Below are 19,955 nucleotides of genomic sequence, written 5' to 3'. Positions count from 1 at the left end.
TTTTATGGCCTGCTTGTTGACCCAAAGCCCAGGGGCACCAACAACCGGCTACTAGAGGTGTTCACTTCAGGATGAGCTTCTTAAACTGATATAACAGCAGTGCCCTGTAGACGATCAAATTCCCATACAGGGATCCTAATATATTGTGGATTTAAGAGACAGTCTGGGAGAAGTGTTTATAAAGTCCAGTTTAATAAACACTATAGCTCATATAAAGTAATACACCTGTCAGATATGATAAAAGTCTATCCACAAAGATTACAAAACCACGGTTCACACACACCTGTTCTTCCCTTTGGCTCGGCCCCCAGCACCGGGCCTGAGCCCCAAACAAAGCTCCTCTCTGTACGGATATGGACACTGTTTGATTCCTCGCACAGTTCCCCTGACGCTGCCTCCGCTAAAACCTAAACACACTGTTTGCTATGGGCGAAAAAATACTGTTTAAGAAGTACTGTGAAGAAGAAAGGAAAGGGCCTACCCAGGAAGACTCATCTGGTTCTAATGCAGGGCCCGCTGGTGTGGATTACAGGCACATATTACCGGAGAACTCAGGCTGACCCCTCATCTCTATCCCTGGGGAAATGGGAGCCCGTGATGGTGATGGGGGGCTGAGGGTATGGGGGCCTGGGGAGCAGAGGGGTGAATAAATGCCTGTGGGCAGGCTGCCACCTCACGATTGGTGCCGTTCTTCAATGAGGGAGTTTCTCTGAAATCTTTTCAAACACCTTCCAAAAATAGGGAAAACTACTTTTTTCCCATGAACCTCTCAAAGAGACCAAAGTTATTTCTTCAAATATTTCTAACGGTCTGTCTCGTCTTGACCAGTTTCACCAAGTTTTGGAAGAACTGAAGAGGTTTTTAACTTTTTTAAGTAACACTGCAACATGTTTTATCACATTAAATGAAAAAAGCAGCTGTTTACTCAGCAAGCCTCTGAGTTTTACTATGTTATCCCACACTGGAAGGGGAGTTAACAACAAGAGTAACAAGCAAAGAGTGAGAGAGAACTTCAGCAGCAGCTCATAAGGTTGGCAAAATATCACATGGGTGTTTGGCCAAATAATCATCTCAGCTAGGAAGACATTCCTATTAAAGCTGGGACAAATCAAACAAGATGCAGAAAGCACAATAATCATCCAAACAGAACGGACAGGAACAGGAACAAACAACAGGACATGTCTTTCTTCAAGCCATTTCCTCTTTGCATCTGCAATGTTACATAAATGCCTAATTTCTTTCAAATCCATTTCATAACAAAAATAATTCAAATGCCAAAGTTCCAGCTCTTACCTGTAGTATCTGGACTGTAGATAAGTGGAGCAGACTGCTTTTGACACATGGCTGGCGGAGCCAAAGTCAATGACTTTGACCCGATAGGGCTGTCGAGACGGGTCCACCAGCATGATGTTCTCTGGCTTCAGGTCAGCGTGGATCAGGCCCAGGCTCTTTAGTTTCATTAGCGCTGTGGCCACCTGCTGTAGCACGGGTCTGATGTATTTGAGCGGCAGAGGGCTGAACTTGTTCTGCTTGAGGAAGTCGTACAGGTTCTGCTCCAGCATCTCGAATACCAGGCACGTGTGGTTCTTGTGCTGGAAGCACTCGTAGGCCCTAACAAAGTTGTAGTCATCCGCATTCTCCGTGCTGAGACGCGCCAGGATGCTGACCTCGATCTGACCCTGCCGTGCATACGACGGGTGATTTTTCAAGATCTTGATCGCCACAATCTCGTTGGTGCCCCTCTTCCAGCACTTAACCACCTGTCCAAAGGTTCCTCGCCCCAAGAACTCCAGCACTTCGTAGGTGTTGGTCATGGAGCAGAGAACCTCATGCTGCACCAGCTGGTAGTCCCCCTCGCTGTTGGAGCCGCTGTTCTTGGACGTTGCAGTGGAGGTGGCGGTGGCCACTGTGGCCACCGTGGCTCCACTGGCTGCTCCGTTCTGGATCATCGATCGGCCGTGCTCCTCAATGATCTGCACACTGCTGTTGTTGTCAAGCTCCTCACTTTTGCGTTTAAGCCCGCATCGCTGGTAGGTGTCAAGAAGACTGACCGTGCTCCGGCGCGTCAGGTTGTGAAAAGCAACCACGCCACCAACGCCACTGCCGCCACCTCCACCACCACTGCCGCTGCTGTTGCTACCTCCACCCCCGCTGCTCAGCAGAGACCCCAAGGCCCCCGAAGTGCTGCTTGCTGAGGCGACCACAATGTGGCCCACGCTGGCTGGGAAGATGAGTGCCTGCTCGTAGGGCAGGGTGGAGCTGGCGACCTGCAGGGAGCTGTTGATGCCGAGGGGGCCACTGGCTGCCGACAAGTTCTTGCTGCTGTTGTGGCTGTAGACTTTGCTGTGTGTGCCGTACCCTGTCATATCCCAGTTACAACTCTGCTCCACCTTCAGTTTCTTCACGCTAAAGAAGGCACTTGATTGGAGAGTGTGAGGGGAGAACACTTGCACTTGCGAGGCCATACCTGTAACAAGAGGGGGGCAGAGGGGAGGGGCAGAGAGGAAAGGGAGGGATGAAAGGGAGAGGTTAGGAAATTGATAGTGTCTGAAACACGAGTGGTAGCCAGTAGCTTTAAATAAAGACAGCTTGGGTCAGTGCAGGTTATTAAAACACCAAGCATAAACGCTGAATCTGATGTGTCAGCATATTAACCTTTTGAGCTCTTTACCATCACAGTAAAGTACTAAGCATTAAATAACCTCCAAAATATCCCAAAGCATTCATTGCTTTGGCATTAAATTGTTTTATGTTTCATGAAGCATTTTTTTAATCAGATACTGCGTCATCAAAACTCTTGGTAAATTGATTTGTTTTTAAATAAATGTATGTATATTTATAATGCGTAGCAGAAAGATAAGCTGGTTTAGATGTGCTTATGCAAACCACTGGTTCATGTTGAGGAAATGCCATTTCCCCACTGTTCCCATCTGCAGGAGAGTAAATAGGCTGAGGGAATACTAAAAGAATACCCTTTCATGGGACACTCCAGAGAGGGCAGAGCAACCACAAACCATACACAAAAACAGTCCCACAAAATAGTCTCAAGGAATGATTGCAATTTCCTTTCACACTACTCTACCCAGCCGTTGCATTTATTACTACACAATTACTCACTTTAGAAAAGGTGGAGGAAGAAATGTGGTTAAAGGAACTATGAGAACAGGAGAGGGGCAAGGAACTCCCTCTCAGCTACAAATGCAGAAGGCAAAACAAAAATGTAGCAAGGCTGTGCTCTGAACTCCTGGGAACAAGCTGCCTCAGAATAAGCAAACGCTTCTCCAAGCAAACAACTGGCCAAAAATAGTCCCTTTCTTTATCTCTTGCTTTGCAAACAGGCTTGTTTGTATCATTGAAATGATTATTACAGCACAAGGAAGATTATAAGAGACGTCTAGCAATGCTATGTTTAAACAGTTTCCAGTAAACCCAAAATGAGTTCAATGCTAACAAACTAAGAGCTTCCACCTGTCTTAGCCAATGCCGATGCAATTAGAACTCGCTGTTGATCAACTGATGCAGGAATCAAAGAACGCTTCAGTCGCAGCTCGCACACAAACACTAACGAAATCCATGCATGCAGACAGCCTTTAAACTTTGTTTGCTGCTTTTGTGTGTTTAATAGACGTCTTGAGAACTGGAAAAGTTTTGCTCAAAGATAATTGGTGGAGCGTTCACCTCCAAGATGGAAGGACTTCCAAAATGGTAGGCTCTCTACGCAGACAGAAAGCGAAGAGGAGGGGACATGCCTGGTCACTTTGTCATTTTTAGCCCTTTGAGTAGTGATGATGATTAATTCAGTAGGAAGTTGGCAGCCCTCCACTTTACGTTGCCACATTTGTTATTTTGAATCTCTCCTAACTTATTTTCCTCTTCCTTTTTTAAGAATTGTTTTTGGCCCTCTGTTGTCTAACTTGGACTTATTAGTTATTGGTGCGGTCATCAGGTCTTAACCCTAATGAAGCTGCACATAAGAGAGCCAACTGTAAGCTTGGTAGGGTGTTGTACATTAGCTATAGCATAGCTCCTCCATGCTTACTGACAAATGTTTTTAAGCCTCAACTATGATAAATGTGTAAACAATTAACTTAAACAAATGGTTTTTTGAGTGCCTACGGCACATGATGACCAGTCGTGTAGTTCAGGGAGGTAAGGAAGATCGTCCACTAGGCTATTAGGGGCAAGGCTCTCTGCTAATCACATAAACCCTGGAGGCCAGATGTCACTCCTTGGATTACCAATTCCTGTGCCTGGACTTTACGCTAAAAATAATTTCAATGATCGGATGGCGTCACAGAGCAGCGTCAGCAGTGTGTGACTGAGAGTCTGACAGGATAATCACAGACTGATGGACACAGAGATGGATGGACAGACACAGAGCTGGCTTGTTCCCCTTATGGAAAATTCCAGCATTACATATCTGCCAGCATTATTATGGATAGCTCAGGTTTTACAAGGCCAGATCGAGGCTAGCTGCTCTTTGCATTAGCGTCACATGAATTCCTCTTCAACCCTGATCTTAGTCATTCATTGACTCTGTCAGTTTTAACACTGTGGTCAAAGAGTTCATTTGAAATTGACAACATGGTGCAATGAACTGAAGGCCACACATGTTTCCCTAAAATGGGAATGCTGACAAAAATATTTAGAAATGAAGAGGACATTCTTGAAATTCTGCACAGCTGGTTTTTGCCACAAAACTGAAATGTGTACAAACAGCACCTCAGTTTAAAGCCCTGGGCAGAACACAGATAAGAAATGAAATGGACCAAAAGTAAGAGGTCAAACGCCTGGAATATTATCTCATGGCAACATACACAGGCAACATGTGACCAATTATACTTGATTGGGAAAGCAGCTCCAGTCTGCATTAATCATTCTTCATACACACTGAAGTTCAAACACATTTATGATCTAGAATCTGCCAAACCCAATATACTGTTGTCAGAAACAACACAAACCTTCCCATGGAAATGTCCTGTTGAAGTTTATTTGAATTTCTGAAGCCAATGCCAAGCGCAAAACTGTTAAGGTCCATTGTTGTGCATTTACAATGTTGGAATGCCTTCAGTAGCCAAGGCTTTCCATTCAGCATACCTAAAGGAACACTGTGTGTCCCACATACTGCAATTAAGCATACCAGAGCGGCATTTTCCACTGTTTAGAGGCAGCATGTTGAAATGGTAGGAGTCAATGTTTTCAGAGAGATTATTTCTCTGTCAGGGCTTTGTTAATCTTCTTTTTGGGAGGATCAGGGACGTTTTGCATGCCATGCGAGGGCGAGAGATGTACTGAAAGGGAGGGAAGGGGAGCGGGGCTGCGAGTGGCCCTCACACTCGCCTGTGACCTGCTTCTGTTTACTCTCTTTTATTAAACCCGCCATTTATACTGACAACATGACAGAGAGTATTGATGAGGACGCCTTTAGAAACCACCAAAACCTGCCAAGTAGTCCTTTGTAATTACAAATAGTCTTTTAATATAAAACCTGCTTATCGTCCATCTCATCCCTGCCTCTGCTCAAAGCTCTGGGCTTTATACAAATCATAATTTTAAATGATTTAAGTCTGAGATAAAAATAAATGTATTACATTCCAGGGCAACTAATGATTATATTCATTATCTGTTAATCTGTTGATTTACTTTCGATTAATCCTTTGGTCTATAAAATGTCAGAAAATAGAGAAGAAGATTCACCCATACCATGGTGATGTTTTGTCAGCGGTATATTCAGTAAAATATCATATAAACTGAAACAATAAGGAAATATTCATATTTATCTTCCATTTTACATGGACTTTATTTTCTTCTTAAGAAATCAGGGGTATATGTTTAAATAGATACCTCAGCCATTATCTGGGATACTTTTCAGAGATGTCAGTCAGGTCTGTGTGGTCGATGTTCCCCGGTCTAGATATATTTGGACTTTTTCCTTAGGCCTAATGACTACCGACAGCGACTGAGACGCTCTGATGACCCTGTCTCTTTACTGGACATCCCAGTGTCTGCAGGACGGAGGGGTGGGGAGGGGGTTGAATCACAGCCAAATCAAATGACTTCTGACTGTCTAGACAAAGCATTATAACACCCTTCGGCGTAGTTTGCATGTACTTGTCAGAGCACTTCTCACTGCACCTCCATTCCTTTTTGAAACCCCTGACACAAACAGAGACAAACTAGAGGGAAACATACTTAATGTCTCTTAATAAAATATAAGCAGAAGAGCTTCAGTTCACCATGTTATAAATTCTCCAAGGAGAAACTCTGGAGGAACATGATTGTTCCAAAAGACATTCCTTTATTTGGAATGATAGTGTCTAGTGAGTCCATACTTTCCCATAGTGGTTCCATTGGGTTGACTTAAGGGATGAGACTATAACAAGCACTCATATCATGGAGAATTTCCATTATTGTTTATTATTATAGTAGTGAATATCCTCATGAAAAATCTGTCTAGCTCGCTATCTTGGTAGAGATAAAAAAAAAAGACATAAATGATCATGAAACGAAAAGATAAGACTCACAAAGTCACAATGATGCCATTTTGTTTCGTTTTCTATCTAAGTCAGGTGACCTCATGAAATATAATGACGGTAATTTAAAATTGTTTTCCATTTTAAGATTTTGAAGCATATTTTGGTGGGACAATACGTTCATCAATATTTCTTTGGCATGTATAATCATGGCAATCCCATTCTTACCACTCAGTTATCAGTTTCAGTATAGAAGCATCTGCAATTGCTTAATTCAAGTTTTCTTTTCATTTATCATCCATCTTCATTTAAATGTACATGGGCATGGGCATAATACCCAACAAAACCACTGGTGGAAAACCTGTAGCAGGGACAGTGACTTTCGGGTTAAACACAACAGTGAACGCACCACTGAAGAGGAACATATTGTCCACACTGAGCAGTCTATCCTGGAGTTCTGCCCTCAGTAGGGGAGCTGGAGCTTGACACGGCATGGTCTCTCTCTCTCCATCTCTCTGTCTCTCTTTCCCCCATCCACTATTGACCACCCTGTCTGCCTTTTTAGCTCTCTCATCTCTGCTTATTTATAGAATAATGCATCAGACAAGCTCATGGGGAGATACTGCCATGCAGGCTGCTGCTCCATCAGCCTGCATGCTCAACTGCCCACAGTATTTGACCAGTTGGAATTGGCTCGCCATGTCTCTAGCTGCTCTCTTACAAACGCACAAAAGAGGGGCAAATATCCATCGAGCACATTGACAGCGTAAGAGGAAAATGTAAATGTTGTTTGACAGACGCCACAGGACTCGTAAATCAGCAACATGCCGGCAGTAAATGTGGCACTCCCTCAACTCTCCCTTTCCTGGAAGCAAACAGCCAAAGATACAACATGTTGTGTTAGCTGCAAGATAACATGATCGGTCAGCACTCGTGCAAATGCACATGCATAGATACACAAGCAAGATCAGACCAATACTAACAAGCATCTCTCTCATAAACTAAGCAATAATAACTTGTCTAGTTGAAGTAAAAAAAAAAAACCACTTCTAACCTAAAGTAAAGCAGCTAAACCTGGCCCCTCTGGGTAACTGACACTAGATAAGGAGGGTGCCATTAATGCTGTAAGTATGGTCGTAAAATGGCTGGTGTGAAACAAAAAACATTTTCCTTGTTTATACTGCCAGGTCAGCCTAACCAGGTGCTGAACCAAGGCACAGGGTGGAGGAGAGGAGCGGGAGATGAGGAGGAGCGCTAGGGGGGAGGAGAACCGGCTCGGCAGAGAGGCTCTGCTTCAGCTGGATTTCTTATTAATCAAATCACGAGTGTAGCAAGTGTACAAAGCACAGCAACCAACTTCCTCCCCACCGCGAGAGAGAAAGAAAGAAAGAAAGAAAAAAAGGCCTTGTAGAAAAGGCCCTTGCTGCAGCAGAAGTAAAACGCTGAATGTAGAACAGAAAAACTGTTTGTTCTGTGTGTGCGAGGCCTCCTGTGTGGCAGCTTATAATGAGAGGAAAACGTGAGCAACCACAAACCGATGGCACCTGTTAACTCACGGCTCCACTGCACTACCATTGACATCCACTGCATGCATCACGCTGTGCTGACTACACTTGCAAACAGAGTGCTGGGCCACGCAGGGACACACAACTGATAAGCAGCAGTTCTCCAGAATGCTTATCATGTACACACAGCGAGAAACGCCCCACTACACCGCACTTCCTCTTATGTCATTAGGATCAACAATGACAGCTGGACACAATGTTCAATAATGAGATCAACATATGAGAAGTGCAAGCAAGAAACACTAACCCAACACAGACAACAATGGGGGAGGACACACTGATGAGTACAATGTGGGAAGGAAACATTGTACAACGGCAAATTGATTTGAGAGGAGGCCAGAGCGGTATGGATTTTGTAGCGTGCCGGCTGTGTTGCGCTGTAATCTACAGTGAACGGCGGCCTTGTTTTGCTGCCCTTGCAATGCAAAGCAACCTGAGGTTTTTTAAAGGATGGTGCTTCAGTAAGTGAAGGACAAAAGCCAGTGATATGCAAACACAAAATGAAACACACACACATGCATACATACACAAACACAAGGAGCCAGGCTCCTGTTGGCTACAGGAGGAGAATTAGGTTTGTAAAGGAAGAACCTTTAGAGACAGAGACCTTAATTTTATTAATGAACACGCAAATATAATTATATTCTCAGAGAAAAGTGACAGCAGAAAAAAAAATCCATGTGATCCCTTTTATTTATGAGTGGGCTGCCTTATGTATTTCGAACAGGTATTCACGAGGTGAGGTTCAGATTTGTATTAACCCCACTAACATGATTATCAAATCCGAAGAATTAGATTAATAGGTGTTTTTACTACAATTTTGGAGTTTGTAAACTATTGATTTAAAGTGCAAATTAAAATAAAATCGAACTGCTGCAGAGTAAAAACTGAAAGCAATTGATATAGAAAGTCGCATTGGAGGTATCACTACACGGCATCATCGCCCCCACCCTGCCCTGTCCCACGGAACAGACTACTAAGAATTGGTTTTGGGTGTGTTCTTGAACTCCGAGGTCAAAGTCTGCTTCTGCTTTGATATCCCACAGCTGCAATAATGCCCTTCTTGCTTGTTGGATGCACCCAACGCTACACAAACAAGTCTCTCTGCAAGTGAGCAGAATGTCTGTGTGTGCAGGTGTCAGTACAGGCGTGTACCCACAGACATGCATCGTTGCATTTCTGGGACTCCAACTGGTTATTGTATCTAACTTACTCAACTATGTCAAAGCGCTAATGTCTTAGTTGTATGGTAACAACACACGAGTCACTACCCCAACTTACACCCAGAGGGATTTATCTGAAGCTCCACCCCTTGGAAACCCTGCGATGAACCCCGACAACAGAGAAACCAGTCCAACCTGACCAGGCACCTGGGGACCAATCACACTCAGGCAGCGGTGCCACTTCCTGTATTTCCAAAACACGGCCATACTTGTTTGTTTGATCCACATCTGGTAATGATAAACTACCACTGTCCGTTAGTGTCAGCTCTCAGTTAGTTGAAAAAGAGGAATCACTTTTTTTGGAAGATATCCTCAAGCCGTTGTATCAGGATGAGTCGCGTCAGTGCAATTGATAGTTATTAGTGCTGATGCCTGTGAAAGAAAAGCCCACTTTTTAGTGCCCCAAATACGACAGAGTGAGGAAGAAACAGGCAACTTCTCTTCTTCACATCAGAGCTCTTTATAACCCCCAAATGTGGTTGGCCTCCTGCTCCCCTGTCTCCCCAACTATACTCCACCTCCCAATGCTATCAAATACTAACAGGAGATGGTGCACATGCCTCCCCAGGCGACAAGAGTGTGTGGTATTTCAGCAGACTGTGTGAAGCTGTTGCTTTGTGCCTATTAAGGCCATAGATCAGACTAATTTAGACTACTGAGGCCTTTTTTCGCTCTCTTAAAATGCCTCAACATGCAACCCTGCTCATACTGCAGGTGACTCATCCATATACATGCTTGATAAACTGTTTTTAATCTCCTAATCTTTTTTCATCATTATTCTTTTTAACCCTCCTTCTGTGGCTTTCTATCTTTGACAGCGTAAGGAGGCCCACTATGCTATATATTCAAACAGCTTTCAAAAGATTATAGCAGCACACACAAACAAACACATGCTCACATACCAATTTAGCAAAGCATATGTGCCCTTAATCCAACTGACAGTGTGACGTGAACAGGGCTGTCTTGAGTGTTTTTGGCCACAGAGCTGAGGTAATAAAGATGGCTAGCCAACATAGCCTCTGTGTCTGATTTAGCGTGAAAAATCATGGCTTTAGCCGATTATATTTACAGTGTCCTCGCATTCGCAAATAGCAGCCAAAGCCAGGCAGGAAATGGCTATTCTGACCATCGGTTTAACGCCCACACACTGAGTATGCAGGATCACACATTTGAATTAGATGGCAGAAACACCTTCAAAAGAAGAAGAGTTGTTGGTTTAGTTACTGGTTTTAGTACTTCCTTAGTAAATTACATGAAACAAGATCCATTTACTATAAGAATTTGCCAGTTTGGGTCTGTTCCTGTGTTCTGAGCTGTTTCTAAAGTCCCGGCTGAGTAGTAGTTGAGAGGGATTTCAACAGATGGAAAAGATGACCTGTGGGAAGCTAGTAAATAATGATTCATCATACTGTAAGATGCTTCACTGTGAAAAAAGATGGGAATGCTATTAGTGAGTTAGCCTAGCTGATGTATTTGTTGTCCAGGCTATTGAAACGTTGAGGGGAACTGAAAGAGGTTAATGTTACTGAAACGGATGGCACTTAACTGAGCATTAAGTGCTATCCATCTCAGCAACAACAAAATATTTTTTAGTCGAATGCTTATGAATGCAGAACTCCTCCTCACAAATAAAAAACGTTTTGCCTGGCCAGGATTGCTTTGGTTCCGTGAAGGAAAGAGAACAGGTTCACATGGCTAAAGGTCAACGGTTGGCCTTTCTCTGGGCTAGCCTCTCTAAAAGGATGGAGGGGTGGGAGCATATTTGAGTGTGTGTTAGCAGCTGCTGAGCCCCGTCAGGGGAGCGGAGGAGACCGGGCGCCTATCCTGCCGGTGCTGATCCCAGATGTAAGAAGGAGACAGGTTAAAGGAGACGAGGGGTGAGATCTAAGACCCCCAATACCGCCACTACCACGGAAATCCCTCTTAGACCACTGACCCCCATACCTCCTAACCAAGCTGCCAACACCCCCCCCTAAACTCCTCTGACCTCTGGCAGTGCCCCTGAGGCCCATGGGCCCCCACAAGGGGGTATTCATCCCTCCACCCAAGCTGCCCTCCCTCTCTGTCAATCCCTGTCTCCCTGCCATTCTCCCTCCCTCTCTGTCCCTCAGGCTGAAAGGAGGGTCAGTACAAAAGGCTGCCAGGCAGAGCTGCTGGCTGGCCATCATGGTGCCTGAAGCTTTGAAGTCAGGAGTGGCTCTAAAAGGTGTGCAGTCTGTTTTGATGCTGCAAAACACTTGGGCCCAGAAATATAATCAGGTATTGCTGTTCATGAATTCTGTTTAGTCGAGTTACCATGAAAGCATACTTAAACTAAGCCGTGAGTGGATGAGTAACATTTTCAGCAATACATGTCCCCATTGTTTCTGTTTTGTGAGCATTAAAGTTCTTCAAAGCTTACCAAGGAGTGCAAGCTTGTACTCTAAAGCTACTAAAGTAAAATTGCTGGGAAAAATCTTCTTTTTTTTCTTTTCTTTTTTTTAAACTTGCTGAATAAAGAATAGGAATGCAAAAAAGCATAACGATTTCTATAAACCTTTATTATATGAAAACAATTTGAACTGCCATTTAACAACCATAATCATCCACTTGTATTGCAATTGAATGTAACAACATTTCTTACTGTGAGGAGATACTTCTTAGTATTCTGCGCTTCTTCATGTTACATTACATATTACTTATTAGACACTTTTATCCAAAGCAACTTACATACTCAATACTGTGGGCAATCCCCACAGGAGCTATTTGGGGTGAAGTGTCTTGCCCAGGGACACAACGACATGCTGACTGCAGTGGGGTTTGAACCTGTGACCCCAAAGCACCAAAGCTCTGTCCACTGCGCCACACGCCTCCTTCCTGTCAGTACTGAAGCAATATTAGAGGAGCCACAACATGTTTTAATTGAATCAATGACTTTTAACATCTCTTTCTCTCTCTACATTATCCTTTTAAAGCTCATACAAATTCAGCAAGTAATGAAGAAATAATTTTGCTCCTGAAATGTTCATATTAAATAGATAGAGACCATTTCTCCAGACGTCAGGACTTTAAATGTGTATTTAAAACCTCTGAGAGATTTTCATCAGCACGTGTTGTCACTTCTACCTCCTGTTCCTTTAGATGTGTTACTTTTTAGTCTACTAAGTATTTTCACAGGGAATACAGGATTCCAAAGAGAAACCCCGGGCTGAACCAAAAAAAAAAAACGTCTTTTGAGAGGGAGGGGCACATCTCTAGAGCAGTCACTTTTTTTTTTTCATTTCTAACTAGAATTGGGATGAACCATTAAAACGGATTTCCCAGTAATGGTAATAACACAGCATGTAGAGAGACAATATACATGACATAAGATAAGTATATGAGAACGAACAGAAGAGGACAGGAAAGGGGCTAAAGCTGCTCATTGCCATGCCTGTTGACTCTTTTGACTACCTCGTCCTACTCTATTGCCGTCTTCTTTTTCTGTTCTGTGCCTTTTGCCTCCTGGCTCTGGACAGAAATGGGCTTCAGCGTTCTTCTGAGCTTTGAAGTCCTTTGGTTTCCAGCCAAGCGTAGCGCTGTACCTGCAGCCATCTGTGAAGGGGCCGCCAGCAGCCACCCATCGCTCCACTTCCCTTCCATGACCGAGAGGGTCCGGAGCCAGGAGTGGTGATGAGGCTGACCGAGGCACACATTGGCTGGTCATTGCAGAGCCCGTAGCGGTGTCTTTGTTAATGAATATGAGCGTGTGTACCCCAACAACGCCAACCTCAGTGGCCCAATCGTCCTGCTCAACTCAATCCATAGCTGTTCATTTTATTATCTTATCAATCTCTATTCTCACCCTCCCACCCTGTCTCCTTCAGTCGGAAGAAAAGAAAGTGTGGGGGTTACGGGAGGCTTGATTAAAACCTGCGAAACCATTTCTCACTCCTCGCTTCATATAATATGGAGAGACACGGTTTGGGTCTTTTGTTTAAATGAAGTGGCTTTCAGCGCCAGAGTTTTCCTAACCATCCAGCTGTAGCACCTTACATCATTAGTCATCTTTGCACCACATTCAGAGCTTTGTTCAACTTTCTTTAACCAGCTTCACCATGTGCATGTGCGATGTGACTTGTCAAGTTGAAAGGCCAAATCAGCCAGCAGCGTCAGCTCTGTTCCAGAGGGTGCAATGTCAAATGGACTCGTAATGGGGGGGGGGGGACATTATCACAAACAATAGGATTAAGACCAGGGACAACGGGCGCAACAAACAAGCTGGTGGTTTAGTGTGGGGGGTTAGAGATGGCAATAACACAAGCCAGGGGGGGAGTGAGGCGGGAAGCAAGTCTGAGCGGAGTCTGAGGGCTTTTTGGGTGGGGGTCATGATTAGGGAGAACAAAAAAGCTACAGTAGACCTCTCTCACACACACATACATGGGGGCTTCCAATCTGGCCATCAGGCTGTTGTGAAGTGTCACATGGGCATGATGTGCGCTGGCCAATGGCCTCTCGGCTTATCAACAAACAGAGCGGGATGGAAGGGCACATAAGAGATAGATGTGGGGGCGGGGCGGGGGACGCGGGGTGGGAATTGGATTGGTCATTGGCAAGTGATGATAGCAAAGTGAGCATGCTCATTCTGCACTGTGCATTATAATCCACTTGAATATACTGTATATAAAAAACCGATTTGAAGCCTTGAGCATATAAAGTGCCCTTTATGCTCAAGGAATCCCTGTGTAATTATTGCTTAGCAGGCCCCAGTTAACAAAAGGCCTCATTCACCCTGTGCTGTGTTGAGAAGCAGTAACATGTGAACCTTTGTCTGAACCGTGGCTCTCATAGCAGATCAAAGCATTGGATGTGTCATAAGGTGTAGAGACTCTCAGTGCTTTTTCAACAGATGCTGCTCTCATCCTCGCTGTAGAGCCGTTATTACTCTACTTTTAGCAAGAGGAGGTTATCTATATTTAAGAGGGACATTCATTTATTTCTGTCTCCCACACAGATCCTTAAAATACAAAAAGGTGGAACAAAATTTAAGTTAATGTGGCATCCTGCTGAGAGAAGTAAAATTGTTTCCAAAATGCTACTAATCCATTTAGGGAACAAATTACACATTCAGCAGTCAAAGAATTAGGAGTTGCTTGTTTTTACAGTGTTCATCCCCGGAATCCAGGCACTATCATGGTTTTTATAAATGCAGATATCAGATACTTGTAGAGCTGCAACTGTTAAATGGTTTATCAATTAGTGGATTGTCAAAAGAATAATAACCAGCGTTTCTGATCATTTAATTATTGTTTTGCTTTTTTAATGAGAAATGGTAGAACACTGTATTGAGTCCCTCAAATATGAAGTCTTCATGCTTTTCTATGCGTTATATTCTATTGACTTAATATTGTTAGCTTTTTGACAGAACAAAGACATTTAAGGACATCCTTGGTCTTTAAAAAATCGGGATGCACATTCTTCTGACATTTTCTGAACAAATGATGTATTGATTGATCTTGAAAGGAATCTGCAGATTAATTGAGCGGTAAAAGTTATTGTTAGTTGCAGGCCTTAATATTTGCAACTCATACAATCTTAAATATTACAGGCCAGCAACAAGATGCCTGCTACACTGGATCCTCCTTTAACAGAGCCTGGAGTCGTTACACAGCTACTCAGAGCCAGAGGCAGCTGTTCCACACAAGCTGACACCAAACACAGTGTGAAACAACAGTGCAGGGGGAAAAAAGGCCTTCACACATGCATGACAACCAACACGGAAATGCCTTGTGTAAGCAGTCGACAGAGTAGAGGCTCCATCTCAGCCAGCCTCCCCCTTACCCTCCGATAAAAAACAACTAATGTCAGCAATTGACAATTGGTCTCCCGCTTCAAGGACCTCGGAGCCCAGCTTTCGGAGTCGTTTCCGAGAGAGGTCTGAAGCATATGGCAGAAGCACTAAAACAGGAGGCTTACTGACTGAAGAGAAAATGAGAATTGCAAAGTCCCCTCGCATCTCAATTGAATTTCCCTCAAGCTAAAAAAAAAAAAAGGAGAGAAAAAGAGCTCAAAGAATGATGTGCTGGAGTACTGGAGGCAGTTTCACTCCAGAGAAATGTGCTGAAAGGAGTATATGAAAAGTTTGGACTGTTGGAATATCCAGGAAGTATCCTGCTCATATTCAAGGCTGGGCCTCCTGTGTCAGACTGGCCTCTACTAACCTGTCATTTCGGTTCAGTCTGACGTCCCCCCTTCCCCCCCTCATCTGTTTTCAAAACCCTCAGATCACACCTGTGAACTATTTCAGCACATCATAGAGCTCACATATCCCCTCGTCTTCATCTGAGAGCTACACACACACCTTAGCTTAAACAAAACTCACATTCTATCTCCCTCTAAAGCCTCTGCTTCTTCTACTAAATGCTTCAACAAATCAATAGCACAAAGAATCCCTGAACACTGGATTTCTCTTTCCTTTTCAGATAGGAAGCCTTGAATAATACAAAACCGATACTTGTAAAGACAGCTTATCCATTTTCATAATCCTGCGGAGGAACCGCCTTCAAAACAACAAGTCATGAGGTGATGTATAGGGTCAACAAACAGATCAAAACAGCTGCTGAGTGACAGTGAGAAACAAGAGGTAAACATTCACAATGGTACAAGGATTTGAGTGATGACTGCTCTTTCCTGTGAGCCATTTAACTATCCTCCCTCCACAGGCTTTCCCTCTCTCCGTTGTGGACAGTGAAGAGCTAAACACATCACCCTGCTTGTCATAACAGTCAGGAAGAGAGACCCTCCTTGCTTCCCCTGACTCTAACATAGGGCGCGGCCCCCCCAAAGGCCCCCAGGGTTCTTCCTGCAATTCTAATCAAAGTTTAAAAAGCTGCAACCTTGGAGTCTAAGCCTGGGTCGCGGCCTGTGAGGAAGATATCAATCAAGCGGGTCCAAACAAGCGTGAGAGGGAAGCGGGAGGGAGACGGAGAGTTGAGGGCAGTTTCTGGGAAAGCCTTTCCTTCTGTCCTCAGAGGAGGAACTTCCTCTAAAACAAGGGCAGGGTGCACCTCCCATACCTGGAAACCATGGTAATTCAAAGTTGCATTAACTCATAATGGCCGTGTGGATGGATAAAACATTCATCTGCCTGTGATGCTGCAGTGTCTGTCAACACTATCATCATCATCAGCCTCTGAGTCATACTCTGTCCGTTTTTCCAGGTGTGAATGAATGAATGAGTCCTCTCTGGAATATAACGGTTGACCTGCAAGAGGCAAATGAAGTTGCCTCCCTGCCTGGTGCCCAGCTCTGCAGCTGTCTAATCCTCTTGCAGGCCTGCCCTACAAATGGGTTGATGGCACATGTGTGCGGACGCAGATAGAGACACATGCACACATGCAAGCAAGAGCACACCACACAACCAATATCTAGCCAGGGAAGAGAGCAGGCGGGCAGGCAGGGTTTGCAGTGTGTGAATATTAGCTTTTCCACAGCTGGGGGCTGCTGGACCTGCTCCGTTCATCTGACATCCATCAAGGTGTCAGTTTGGGTTATGAGAGCGGGCTCCCAGGCGCCTGATGGCCTTCTGTCTGGGCCGAGAGGACCAAAGGCAAACACCGAAAAAATGGAACAAAAAACACGAACATGGACACAACCGTGACTATCAGCTTCTAAACATTCCTGAACGTCTCCACCGTGTTAAAACACATAATTCCTACTAATGTGAAATCAAGTTAAGCAAACAAATGTCTACTGTAAAGTGTTTTTCCTCAACAAGCTCAACTTTTTACCATCAAAGGAAGCAGTTCATCATATAGATTTTAGTTATTAGCTGCCCTGTAGCCCAGGGTGAGTAATCACCATAATAGCCAGTCTAATTCTACTCTGTGCCTGGCCCCCCGAACCCATTTTCCATAGGAGACTTTGGTCATTTCCATGACTGCTCTACATAACAGGCTTCTCCAACACTGAGGAGGACAGGCAAGGTAATTAATTCCCCCTGCCGCCTCCTTCTCTTCCCTTCTCCTCCTCTGCGTGGTGGGGGGGGGGGAAGCCGGGGAATGTAATTTACACTAATTACCTTTTTGCATAGGAGTCTCATTTCAACTTTCCTTTTCATGTTGAAACGCCATGCCTGTAGGCTTCAACACCCATGATGAAAAATCACCACAATGTTCCCATAGTGACATGACATGACTGCAGTGAGGAGTCTGTATCAAACTCATAATACTGTATCTTCTATAGCAGCATATTTAATAACCTCAACATTCTATCTATATATTAGAGCATACTTCTGTGTGTGATCTTTGTTATACCACTCTAAAATGTGTAATATCACTTTTCAATAGTTCTTTTTTCTCAATAGTAGTTTTTAATAGAAGAGGAGGGCTCCCCTTTTACACCAGCAGAGGGACTACAGAGTAGGAGAAGATATCAAACATTGGGTTGCTCTAAAATAAATATTAGAAATATAAGGGGTCATCATTTGTTTTGTTTGCATAAGCTTGTGATTCGCATGTAAGCCATCTTGATAAATACTGTTACAGGTCATCTGTCTTATTGTCAGAAAAGCATCTCTACGGGTTACAGGAGGTATATTTCTGAATGAAACATTACTACAGCGGAATTAAAGCAACATAACGTAACATCGCAATGTTATTATACTAAAAGTCGTCTTTGATCATACAGTTAATTATATTAGTGTAATTTGGGAAGTAGCATTTATCCTATCCACTGTGCACAAGATCATGCACGGAATATAGTGGCAATGTTTAACATGTATAACCAACCTTGCAACGAAGTAAACACATTGTGTGTGTGTGTGTGTGTGTTAGACTCTCTTAGAATAGAAGAAACACAAAACCCGTATGACAGCAAACAATTTAGGGAAGCATGCAGGGTAGCATTTTTTCAATTGGATTAGTCACAGCTGCTGTAGCGATAGCGAATACACGCTTCTATTTAAGCTTGCCTCGTTCTTCCCGGAAGAAAAAAATTAAAAAAAACATTTAAATTCACAGATGCAATGAACGATCTAAAGTCAGTCTGTGTTAATAATGGTGTGCAATAATCGGAGATAGGAGAATGACATACTGTAGGCGAGACTCGCACTGATCGACCTTTAATTCTTTCTTCAGCAGATCTTTAATTTTAACCACGAACAAACATGATTGACAAAACAACATTTACAGCATGTTCACTGCTTTATGTTAAAACATGTTTGTTTTTGGAGCATTTACTGCTTTCTCAACGCTATTTTAACGGACACAGCTCAGTCTGGCAGCTCAATCTGAGTATTTACTCGTAGGCTATTCTTTAACTAAGATTATCAGCAGTAATGCACCAATCTGCAGGCAACATGACAGCCTAGTTATAGAAGGTTTAGATAACATAATGTAAATATAGATGTAATGTTTTTACAGGAAGAGGACAGGGTGCATCGCATCTCTCTCTCCGTATCAGCCGCAATTGTATCACAATTGATACAGTAGGCTCAGTGACAGAGCTCCGCACAGGGGGGGGGGGGGGGGCAGCACATTTTCAAAAGCATCTTACCTTCGTATACAGGGGCCATCGGTGCAAGGATTTCTGTTATTCATGGCAGAACAATAAAGCGAGATTTCTGTTCAAAACTCAATGAAAATCTGCCATCTTGAAACAGTGATGAGAGAGTCGCCGCGGTCTCCTGCATTACTGGTCGAGTTCATTAGTGAGGAAAATGCTCATAATTCATATCCAGGCGTTTCCAAAAGGTACGGTCCGATGCGAGGGGAGCGCCAGAGGACAGGCGGTGCAATGGAGAGCCGGCTGCGGTGTGTGTGTGTGGAGGCTCGGAGGATGAGCCGCGGACGGTGACAGCTTTACTTCAGCTATCAGTGCGACATGTCTGTGGAGTGAGGAGTCTCTGCAAAAGTTGCAGTGGTCAGAGCGCAGCGAGTTTGGTGTACAGTCAGGTAGTCGAGTGTCGAGCGAGTCGATGGAGACAACGAGCAGACGCATCAGTCTGGACTCCAAAACAAATAGGATAATAGTAATTATCATTATCATAATCATTATTTACAGAGAGATGGCATCACACAAATAGGAATAATGAGCTACAATGTGTAGCCTTTTATAAAGGGAAAAAAGGTTTCGGAAGATCGACCTTAACAGATTTTAATACGGATTTACTAAAGGCACATTTTATACAAACAAAATAATAATAAAAATACCTACAATTCAACTAAAATAAGTTTTGAAAAAGTAAAATATCAACAACATAAAAAAAAAGGAAATGCATAGTGTAGCCTACTACTACTACTATTTATAAAGTAGTTTAGCTAGTGAGTAGTAGTATCAGTAATTTCGTTTTTGTATGTGGTAAGATTTTCTTATTCTGGCTCTTTTTTTAAATATTATTGCAAATATTTTGAGTTGGACGTGTACAAACTGTAATAAAATGCTTATTACTACAGACAGCACTACAAACACTACTACTAGGCCTACTATTAAGTATTATTATTATTATTATTGTTATTATTATTATTATTATTATTATTCATAAACATGTATATAAATAATACAAATAACATTCAACTTTATTTAAAAAGCATAATGAATAGCCTACAATATAAAACAAAGCTTTTAACATAAAAGCAGATAATCATAACATTTGAGAATAAAACATTGAAATCAAAAACCAGGATCGCGTGATCACGCTACTTATTGTTCGGGGCTGTAATTATTATTTGGACATT

At 43.3% G+C, this 19,955-nt stretch overlaps 1 protein-coding gene across 3 annotated transcripts in view; it reads right to left on the bottom strand.

Moving 5' to 3' along the window:
- The window catches only part of hipk2 (homeodomain interacting protein kinase 2), a 79,099-nt gene extending 59,981 nt beyond the window's left edge, over positions 1–19,118 (bottom strand). For all 3 annotated transcript variants that reach the window (XM_034223292.1, XM_034223294.1, XM_034223293.1), the window contains exons 1-2: positions 18,775–19,118; positions 1,294–2,467 (exon numbers count right to left, since the gene is read on the bottom strand). In XM_034223292.1, coding sequence (XP_034079183.1) covers positions 1,294–2,467; positions 18,775–18,793 — 1,193 coding nt within the window. In that variant the 5' untranslated portion in view covers positions 18,794–19,118. The remainder of the gene's footprint in view (positions 1–1,293; positions 2,468–18,774) is intronic.
- Between the last annotated feature and the right edge of the window lie 837 nt (positions 19,119–19,955).

This window comes from Gymnodraco acuticeps, unplaced genomic scaffold (assembly GCF_902827175.1).
Source record: "Gymnodraco acuticeps unplaced genomic scaffold, fGymAcu1.1, whole genome shotgun sequence".
Lineage (NCBI taxonomy): Eukaryota > Metazoa > Chordata > Actinopteri > Perciformes > Bathydraconidae > Gymnodraco > Gymnodraco acuticeps.
This window is presented reverse-complemented; position numbering and strand designations above follow the sequence as displayed.